Source organism: Sinocyclocheilus rhinocerous, unplaced genomic scaffold, assembly GCF_001515625.1.
Source record: "Sinocyclocheilus rhinocerous isolate Xijiao unplaced genomic scaffold, SAMN03320098_v1.1 scaffold1420, whole genome shotgun sequence".
Taxonomy (NCBI): Eukaryota; Metazoa; Chordata; class Actinopteri; order Cypriniformes; family Cyprinidae; genus Sinocyclocheilus; species Sinocyclocheilus rhinocerous.
The window spans coordinates 299557-310183 of record NW_015666537.1 but is presented as its reverse complement, the minus strand read 5'-3'; the positions used below and the strand labels follow the sequence as shown (position 1 = coordinate 310183).

General features: G+C 36.7%; 2 protein-coding genes across 2 annotated transcripts in view; both read left to right on the top strand.

Annotated features, from left to right (window-relative positions):
- LOC107732578 (protein FAM173B-like) overlaps positions 1-447 on the top strand; it is a 1693-nt gene extending 1246 nt beyond the window's left edge. Inside the window, exon 4 of the mRNA XM_016543942.1 lies at positions 95-447. Within this exon, the coding sequence (XP_016399428.1) occupies positions 95-298 (204 nt within the window). The 3' untranslated portion in view covers positions 299-447. The remainder of the gene's footprint in view (positions 1-94) is intronic.
- Positions 448-2061: 1614 nt separating this feature from the next.
- The window catches only part of LOC107732575 (E3 ubiquitin-protein ligase MARCH6-like), a 23507-nt gene continuing 14941 nt past the window's right edge, over positions 2062-10627 (top strand). Inside the window, exons 1-16 of the mRNA XM_016543936.1 lie at positions 2062-2457; positions 3285-3384; positions 4795-4868; positions 5686-5829; positions 5944-6016; positions 6221-6389; positions 7686-7878; positions 7982-8043; positions 8133-8165; positions 8250-8301; positions 8432-8490; positions 8601-8681; positions 9228-9296; positions 9380-9454; positions 9718-9852; positions 9935-10054. Of these exons, the coding sequence (XP_016399422.1) occupies positions 2439-2457; positions 3285-3384; positions 4795-4868; positions 5686-5829; positions 5944-6016; positions 6221-6389; positions 7686-7878; positions 7982-8043; positions 8133-8165; positions 8250-8301; positions 8432-8490; positions 8601-8681; positions 9228-9296; positions 9380-9454; positions 9718-9852; positions 9935-10054 (1458 nt within the window). The 5' untranslated portion in view covers positions 2062-2438. The remainder of the gene's footprint in view (positions 2458-3284; positions 3385-4794; positions 4869-5685; positions 5830-5943; positions 6017-6220; positions 6390-7685; positions 7879-7981; positions 8044-8132; positions 8166-8249; positions 8302-8431; positions 8491-8600; positions 8682-9227; positions 9297-9379; positions 9455-9717; positions 9853-9934; positions 10055-10627) is intronic.

The window sequence follows — 10627 nt, the reverse complement described above, 5'->3', positions numbered from 1 at the left end:
ATATATATATATATATATATATATATACATATACATATACACATACACATACATTCAATATTTTACATTAACATTAAGGTTGTTTTCTCCACAGATGGAGCAGCTTGAAGTCAAGCTCCAAAGAGAGCTCCAGAGTTCAGCCAAATTAGTAGCTTGTCGCTTTCCATTTCCCACTTGGACTCCTGATGATGTCGCTGGAGAGGGAATTGATACTGTTTGGGTTTATAATGCCAAGACATTCAAACCTCCCATCAGAAATGATAAAGACAGTGAAAGACAAGAACTAGCGACAAACTAGGGAAACTAATTTCTTTAAAGAGGCATTTCTTTCTTTACAATATTGACAAACATTTTGTCTCTCATGTAAGCTTGAAAAATGCAACCTATTTTGGTTGCATATTGTTCCTAATTAAATATCCCTTTGTTTTAGTAAAGAAAATAAGAATCAGTTTGTTTTTTCTGCATTTATATTATATGATAAAATGATTTTATGTATTTTCTCAGAGGTGTGGAGTGATCATATTCTGATAAGTATATTTTATGTTCTTCTTTAAAGCTTCTTTTATTTATTTATTTTAGTTAAGTACAAGTTAGGGGTGTAAAGATATTCAAACCCGAACCGAAAATCCGCGATACACCACCCATGATATGCATCAGGGTACTCTTGGTACGTACCTCGGTCCGCCCCTGCCCTTGCGCGTGTCACACCAATGCTGATTTCACTTTCAAGACTTGCGTTTGAACTGACAAACTAACACACAAAAATATGTCAACATGCCCGTCTTTGTGAGTCTCCTTGCAAACATTATTGGTCATGTCTTAAGTGAACGTGAACAGTCGAGAAAGATGACGTTTGTGAATCAGTATCAGTGTACTGGATCTGTGAATCATGTCTTAAAGGAACAGCAGTCTATTCCTGCTGTCTGTGTTTTTAATGTTAAACAACAAAAGACATAGAAATCACTCACTTCTCTTGAAATAGCTTTTGTAACTTCAACAAGGATTCTTTAATTTATACAGTGAAATATGCACTGTTATTTTACATTTGTTTACTTTTAAATTTCTGTTCCTGAAATTACTGTTAAACACCTGAAAAACTCTGTTTATTTTATGTATCTTTGCTCTATTGTATTTATTTGTGCTGTTGCATTTAGTTTGATTATTTAATATTATTTTCTTTATTTTTATTTTACCATAGTCCTTTTTTCCCTGAACATAGCACATACCGAACCGAACTGTGACCCTAAAACCGTGAATAGAGCCGAACTGAGCAATCTGAATCATTACACCCCTAGTAAAAGTACATTTTTAGTACTCATATTTTATATTTGCCAAAAATATAACTTTTTTATTTTAAAAACAAACAAGCAAGTTCTGTCAAGATTTTAAAAGTAACGCAAAAGTAACGTAACGCATTACTTTCCTTAAAAAGTAACTAAGTAACGTAATTAGTTACTTTTTTATGGAGTAACGCAATATTGTAATGCATTACTTTTAAAAGTAACTTTCCCCAACACTGCTCATAGGGAAGAATATATATGTCATGTAAATAATCCAACATTATTCCTTGAATTAAGTATTACTATGTCACATTTATTATAAAAATCATATCTCATATTGATCATGTTAACACATCTAATTTCCATTACATAAAAAAAATCCCATTCACCACAAAACCTTTGAGCCTTACACACCCCCATATTAACTTGTTTGCATTGTGGAGACCAAATGCCCTCATACAAAATGTTACCTACAAAACATGAGATGCCAACAAATAGTCCATATCCCTAATAGAAAAAGGTGTGCATGTGTGTTTGTTTACACATGCCCAGGTGTAAAAAGATTCAGTCCCATGCCTCACCCCCTTAACATACATGCAAACTACAAAAACTGCCTCTAGTATTTTACGCTGGCATTGTGCACTGGTTATAGTAAATACCATATACCATGATGCATCCGTATTGTATTTTTTAATTAAAATAATAATAAGAAGGATTGCATCTTTAATGCAATCCTTATTTGATTTAATGCATAATTTCGCATTGCATCTTAAAAAATATACTAACAAGATGCATATCGAGCTGTAGTAGTTCGTATGTAAGTTAATTTATCTACAACCTAGCGCAGTCACCACCGGAAAACGCCAGAAAGTGTCGCGTGCTCTGCCGTAAACCGAAACCGTAGCAGCACATTTCAGATCCAGAGGCCACAAACATAAAATAAAATAGTCGACCAACAAGTAGCTCGATCAGCGCTATCTGTAAGCACTGACGTTACACGAAAAAAAAGGGGCCAGGTCTGGGGTTATGCGGCGTTCATGCTTGGATCGATTTCGTCATGTTGTATTTTAGCGTAGTTGTAAGCTGATATTGTGTGTTTTGTTCCGCGGTGTGTGTTATGTGTTGACTGTAAAAGAGGACAGTGCGTCACCGTACAAGATGGACACTGCCGAAGAAGGTAAGCTGTCTAGACACGAAGGCATTGTGGCTGCTGTCTGTTTGCTTGTTGTTGATTTTTAAATGCGCTTTGACTAAAGTATGTTTAACATTATGATGATTTAGCCGGAGCGCGCAACCAAAAATGCATCTGTAACTGATGTGGCCTTTTGCTAGCTAACGAGCTAAATGTTTTCCTGCCAGCTTGGTCTATAGTACAGCTGTCATCCTCCAAGCACGTCAAAATAAAGACACTAATATGAATTTGAACTTGATTTCGACTTTACAGGACGTCATGGAAATTTTTAAAAGCACATTAATCATGTAAAGTAGTATTAGCCATTATCATAAAATGTATAACTTACGTGGAATGGTCTATTTGTGTATCAGGTGTAAACGCACCTGAAATATTGATGACAAAAATGAAACGTAGTACATAAGTCAAATCACGTGTACTATCTTTAAAACACTGCCTGAAATGAGATCCCATTGATTTTTGAACTTTATGTGTGCCGGAGGAGTGATAGTTGTCTCTCATGTTATTCATTATTATCTAGTTTAGGTTTATAGTAACTGTTGTTAAAGCAAGAGGGCAAAGATGACCAGGAGATTGATTGGCAAGATTGCAAGCAATAATCTTGCATGTATCTACCATTTTTTTCTTCTTCTTCGGTATAAACTGAAAATCACAAAATGTAATTAAGTCTAATTTCATAACTCATAGCCTTTCATGTTTTGGCAGGTACAGTGTGTTTGTTGCAACACTTATATCCTGTTCATTCTCATTTAATTTAATGTGTTCTGTATATATCGGTTTTAAATGTTTATTTTGCCCATATTTTCTGGCAGGTGATATATGTAGGGTGTGTCGATCTGAGGGAACTCAGGACAAACCCCTCTACCATCCCTGCGTGTGTACTGGAAGTATTAAATTCATCCACCAAGAATGGTAAGAGCTTTGTTCATTCAGTGATGAATTCCCTGTACGATAACTATTTTTGTACTGTTTTATAAGATGCTTTTTGGGTCAAACAATGTAAAGTACCTTCCAACGTGTCAGATTGTTCCAACGAGTACATTGTTTTTAAGTTAGAAATGGGACATTAGAAGTAACGGTCAATGATAACAGCTGGCTCATGCCTAAAGGCACTTTATTATTAGTTTATTGTGCCTGCTATAAAATTCAGAGGATGTAATTTGAGCAGTTAACTACACTTAACCTGCTGTCCTGCAGTAATAATTCTAGGTGTCCTACTCAAGATGAGTCAGTAATGGCAAAAAATGGGACAGCGTGAAATGGAATACCACTTGCAATGTAAGAAGGGGTTCCAAGCTCTGACAAACAAGAATATGATCTGATCTGACAAAGGCCTCGCTGTTCATTAGTAAGCTTACAAGTCAACAAGTGCAGGCATTAAGCATAGTTAAGATGATTTAGTGAAAGTCTTGTTGATACACTGCCATTCAAAAGTTAAAGTTTGGTTTTGGTAACATTCTTAAGGTTTTGAAAGAAGTCATTTATGCTCACCAAGACTGCATTTTTTAAAATCAGAAACGCAGTAAAAACAGTAATATTGTGAAATAATATTATCATTTAAATAAACTGTTTTCTATTTTAAAAAGTTTTAAATTGTAATTTAGTCAAGAGATGGCAAAGCTGAATTTTTTAGCAGCCATTATTCCAATCTTCAGTGTCGTATGATCCTTCAGAAATATTTTGCATTGTATTGGTGATCATTTCGTATTATCAGTGTTGAAAACAGTTGTGGAAAATCTGATACTTTTTTTCAGGATACTTTGATGAACAGAAAGTTGAAAAGAACAGCATTTATTTGAAACCTTGTAATATTATAAACGTCTTTACTGTTACTTTTGATCAGTTGAATGCATCCTTGCTGAATAAAAGTATTAAATTCTTTAAAAAAAAAAAAAGTTACTGACCACAACCTTTTTAATGGTAGTGTATATTGCAAAAGTAGATGATAAATAAAAAAGAAAATAGTATTTTAGTTGTGTTGCACATTTCTGTAATACCCTAAATCGGCTAATTTGTCTGTCAGTAGATCTAGGGTTAACCTTTCTGTTGGGGCCAGTTATTTTTGTTAGGCTTTGTGTTCAGTTTTTTGTTGTTTTTGGTTACTGAATGGAGTCAGCAACACCCATTTGACTAACTGACAAGCTGTAACTTATGAGCTCAGGAGTCCTCCTCAATGTAACGGTAACCAACTATGGAGTTCCAGCTTTTTGTTATTCTTCCCTTGTGGAAATGGGAAATGAATCAGGATTTTCTGTGCTTTTTCACACAAGTCAGATCGTCCTCCTCACGCCCACTTCCTGCCCCCCTCTTGTGTTTTCACAGCTTGGTGCAGTGGCTTAAACACAGCAGAAAAGAGTACTGCGAATTATGCAAGCACAGATTTGCTTTCACGCCAAGTAAGTAACCCACTCTCATTACATTCTTCTGGGGAGGTAAAGCCATGAATAGTTCTATAGAGTCACAAGTTCACAACGGCCTTGAATGGCCAGTTCAAAAGCAGCAATTGTGTGCTTCAGAGCGATAGGGTTCTATGGGTTGAGATGTAAAAGCACGGCACTCGTGTTGTCTGACGTAGCTGCTCTTTGCTTAGGTGAAACGAGCTTTTTACACCCAGAGTGAGTCGTTGCATGGCTTTGCTACAATGAAAGTGTTTTAATTTAGTTTTGGTCTTTGCTCTTCAAAAGCTTTGGAAAGAATTTAAACACAAGCCCTATGGAAAGCATTGCTTCCAGTTTTCTGTGGGAACTTAATGTATTACGTAACATAGAATGACACGATTAATCAAAATAGCACCAAAATCACAATGTTAAATCATGAAGGATGTGATTGAATTAAATAATTAAATGTGCTGCTGCGTGTTTTAGAGTGAAGCGCGGCACTGTGTTCTTGTACACACAAGCTCTTGATTCTCATTGTTTGGAAGAGATGCTTTAGAGATGCCTCTTCTGTACTTCTGTTTGCAGAGTTATGCTTTTTCAGAGTCATGATCTATATTAAAGAGCAAGATATTTATTAAACAATAAAATAACCTAATAATCTTATTAATTCATTTAAAGAGTTTGCAGAGGATTATGAGTATCTTAAATTGGAATTAAATGAAATTTATAATCCCCAATTTTCAGTACGGAATAATACACTTCCAGTGGAGCCCAAAATGTTTATCAACAATTGTAATATAAAATGCATTAAAATCCTCATCTCTTTTCCTTTCAGTTTACTCTCCAGACATGCCAACACGGCTCCCAGTGCAGGACATTTTCGCAGGACTGGTCACAAGTATAGGCACGGCTATCCGATACTGGTTTCATTACACGCTTGTTGCCTTCGCTTGGCTGGGGGTTGTACCTCTAACAGCATGTAAGTGATGCCCAGAGGTCACAGTCTGGTACGCTGTGAGTAGTACACTGTCTTTATCCCTATGTTGTGCATTGTATGTGATGTTACTCATATAATGTTCTCCTTTTCCTGTAGGTCGCATCTATAAGTGTCTGTTCACTGGATCTGTAAGCTCCCTCCTGACTCTGCCCTTAGACATGCTCTCCACGTACGTACAAGACAGGAAAGCTCTCAAGTTTTCTCCTTAAAATATTCATTTACATTGCGGATCGGCTCATTGTGAACTCTGAGCATGATGGGTTATTTCAATACTCGCTGCGGTCTCGGGTTTAGCCGTGGACGTGGTTGCGTGGTGAAATGTAATGGATGGGTATTTCAGAAGTGATGATCAGTGAATGTTCATGCTCTGCAGAGAGAACTTGCTGGCCGACTGCCTGCAGGGCTGCTTTGTGGTGACCTGCACCCTCTGCGCCTTCATCAGTCTGGTGTGGCTGCGGGAGCAGATTGTTCATGGTGGAGCCCCTTTATGGTTGGAGCAGAACCAGCAGCAACCTGCCAATGCTGCAGGACCAGCCAATGAGGTACAGTACTCATGTGACATTATGCTGTTTTTCATCAGATTGAATGCATATTACCCTCAAATTTAATGGATTTAGAATAAACAATGGTGATACACTAATAAAATTGTATAACTAAAATTGAATAACTAAAAAATTTACATTACAATACACTTTCTTTTTATTTGAGTTGTCATTATTACATTGGCATCTACACTACCGTTCAAAAGTTTGGGGTCGGTAGGAATTAAAAAAAAAAAATGTGAAAGAAGACTCTGCACCAAGGCTGCATTTATTTGATATTTTAGTAAGCCGTTTCGACAGCAAGTCGCCTTCAGTGATGATTCACTGAAGAAGGCTTGCTGCCGAAACGTCTGATTGTTGTTTGCTCTGTTGCAAAATTAAAATAAATTGAAAGTGATCCCTTACTAGAATATGATGTTGCTGATTGATCTACGCACCCAAGACTAAAGTTGAGCGCAGTGAATTTTATTTTTTCAGGCATTTATTTGATAAAAAAAAAAACAGTAATATTGAGAAATATTTACAATTTAAAATGACATTTAACATTTAAAATGTTTTCTTTTTGAATATTTTTTAAAAAGTAATTTATGCCTGTGGTGGCAAAGCTGAATTTTCAGCAGCCATTACTCCAGTTTTTAATGTCACATTATTCTTCAGAAATCATTCTAATATGCTGATTTGGTGCTCAGGAAATATTTCTTATCAGTGTTCTGTGGAAACCGCATTTCTATTCCAAACAGAATAGCTTTTTTTGACACCATTACGATGTGCAAAAAAAAACGGATTATCTAAAAATATAATTTTAAAGGTTGCCATTATGTTCAGCCAAAAATACATTATGACATTTTCAGTACAAATTTTTTGGTGGCTGAAACGTCAGTTTATGCCTAATAAAAATGTTCATATTTATTTTTCCATAATTTCCACACCGGCAACTTCTGTACAGCAAAAATGACATTCCTATTGCAGCTCGAGTCAGCAAAACTTTCTGAAAGCTTGATGTTCTTTAGAGACCAATTATACAGGTTGCACATGACCCTCTTTGTTTACTTTGCTTCATGCTTACTGTAATGATCATTTTGATTTGAGCACAGTAGCCTGCCTGACCTTCTGTCATCTTCAAATCCATTATCTCCTGAATCTGGAGACTGCACTCTTACCAAAATAGCTGTTTTTTTTTTTTTTCTTGGTTTGAACCAGATGCAGTTTACTACTACTTGACAAATGTACATACTCTACCATAGTTGATTCCAGTCAGTAGAACATTTTCTTCATTATTAATATCCTATCCATTAGGCCGCTGGCCAGGGTAATGGGGGTGCTGAAAACCAGCCCATGCCCGCACCGGCTGAACCTCCAGCAGAAAACGCTGCTGCGGCTGAAGCTCCTGACCTGCCTGCTGACCCTGCGGAAGAGATGGAGCTGGATAATGAAGATGAGGAGGATGGAGGAGCCGAAGATGTGGCGGATGCCAACAATGGAGCACAGGGTATGACAGCTTTAATTAAACAAATGAGAAACATTTCAGTGGGTATAAATGGTGACTGGTGCAAAAAGCTGTTGGGCTGCAAAATTGTGTATGTTCTGTGCAGATGATATGAACTGGAATGCTCTGGAATGGGATCGTGCAGCTGAAGAGCTCACTTGGGAAAGGGTGAGACTATGTGCTGTATGTCACTGTATCATACATCATACCAAAATCTTTCAGAAAAATATTAAACCTGTTCTACCCCCTTCGTTCAGATGCTTGGGCTTGATGGGTCCCTGGTTTTTCTGGTGAGTGACACAAATATTTCATTTCTCAAAATAAAAATCCTTTTCAAAAGAACCAATAATTAATGTTTTTTTTTTTTGCTTTAGGAGCATGTGTTCTGGGTGGTCTCACTCAACACACTCTTCATCTTGGTGTTTGGTAAGCATCACTGCTGATTTGTTTAAACGAAATTATAACATTAATGCATTCATGTTAAGTAACCCAATATGAAAACACTGACTGTGTTCTCCAATTACAAACTTCAACTATTGAAATCATATCATCTTAGCTTTCTGTCCCTACCATATTGGCCACTTCTCAGTGGTTGGACTTGGTTTTGAAGAATATGTAAGTATCAGATCAGTTTTAGACCTTTTTATCTAACTTGATTAAAAAAAATAATAATAATTATGTAAATGCAGTTTCAACATTGACAACTGTTTCTCATCTGTTTTCAGGTTCGTGCCTCACACTTTGAGGGACTCATCACGACTATAGTTGGATATGTCCTTTTGGCCATCACACTTATTGTGTGTCATGTATCCTTAATATTTGGTGTGAAGTTACACACCAAATATGACTAGCATCTTTTTTTCATTTTTTTTTTTGTGAAATTGCCACACATCCACCTCCAAGTCATTCAGTGTCAGTTTATGTTGTCTTCCAGGGCAGTATTACAAAAACACTCCTAAAGGTGCGGTTTACCCTTGTTCAGGGTTTGTTTTTTTACGGGCCAAATTCAGTTTCAGTAGGAATCCACTCAATATGGTTCATGTTGGTCATGTGTATTCACAGTGTCAGCCAACAGAAAGTTGCTTGGTTTGAAAGTGACTTCTGTGTGAGCTGTGCCTCATATCGCGACAATATTGACAATTTTGCCCAATTTTTTGCCCACAAAATATTGCTGAAATTTCATTTATGTGACCGCACCTTAAGTCAGAGCCATATCTATTTAATAGCCATAACAATTTCAGTTAGGGTCTTGTTTATAACATTGAACTTCTCATATGTTAAGTCTGTTGACTTAAGACGGGAGGTTTCTGTAATATAGCCTCTGATGTTCCTTTCCTTAATTCAGATCTCAGGGATTAGCAGCACTGGTGAGATTTCAAAGATCACGCCGCTTGTTAGGAGTCTGCTACATTGTCGTAAAGGTCAGTTACATCAGCAGTTTAAATGTGCTGTTCTATAAAGCCAGGTTTGCTAAACTTAAATTATTATCTTATGTTTCTTCTAGGTGTCTCTTCTAGTAGTTGTAGAGATTGGTGTGTTCCCCCTCATCTGCGGCTGGTGGCTTGATATCTGCTCTCTGGTATTTAGTTTCATTTTATCAAACTAATTTAAGGTATGCTCACTCATTTTTGGTCATGTTGGCCCAAAAAGGTCTGTAATATTTGGAGAAAGCTAGCATTAGTTAGCATTCCCATTCATCTCAATGCCAGCTGCTCTGCTTCATTTCTTCATTTTTATAAAAAGTGAGTGCAAATTTAAAGCCTTAGTAAGTTTAGGAACCTTAACCTTAGTATTTGTCATACAGTAAAGGTCGACTTTTTTTTTTATCTCTGTGTTTTGTAGGAAATGTTTGATGCCTCATTGAAAGACAGAGAGTTGAGTTTTGAATCAGCCCCAGGGACCACTATGTTCCTTCACTGGCTGGTGGGGATGGTCTACGTCTTCTATTTCGCCTCTTTCATTCTTCTACTCAGAGAGGTGGGCATTTCTATATCAGTTTAATCATGCAGGAGATTTTTCAGGAGATGTTTGTTTAGAATGCTGTCCTTGTATCTCTCAGGTTCTAAGGCCTGGAGTCTTGTGGTTTCTCAGAAATCTGAACGATCCAGATTTCAACCCAGTGCAAGAAATGATACACCTACCAATATATAGACACTTGAGACGATTCATACTATCAGTGGTGAGTAAATGTTCACCTCTTTGAGACCCTTTTCAAAGGATCCACTTAAATTTCACAGTAAAAAATTAGATGGGAGTAGGCATGGGACGATAACCGGTTTCAATGTATACCGCGGTTTGGAAAAGTCACGGTTTCAAAACCACTAAAATTTTCCGTTATACCGTTCCTGCGGTATGCGCAATTTTTTTACGTGTCGTCAAAGACGGAAAGTGCAGGACTCCCTCAGTTGTGTGCAGCGAAGAGCGTAACGAGTCACACAACCCCTCCCCCTCGGCCCCTCCGGTTGGAGCGAGCATTTTTTACAGAAATTATGTTTTGATTATATTTTTGATTATTGAGCTGCAGGTTTAGGCTCACTTAAGTGACTATTTTTTTTTTTCATTTATAGGGATTTTTTTTTACAGAAAATAATTTATTTATGTTCTGATTATTGTTGAACTGCAGGTTTATGCTCACTTAAGTGACTGCATTTAATTAAGAAGAATTTAATTATTTATTCTAATTATTTAGCCTGACATGTTTACTGTTCCAAAATGTTCTATATGTTTCTTAAAAATAAAATGTGTTCAGTGG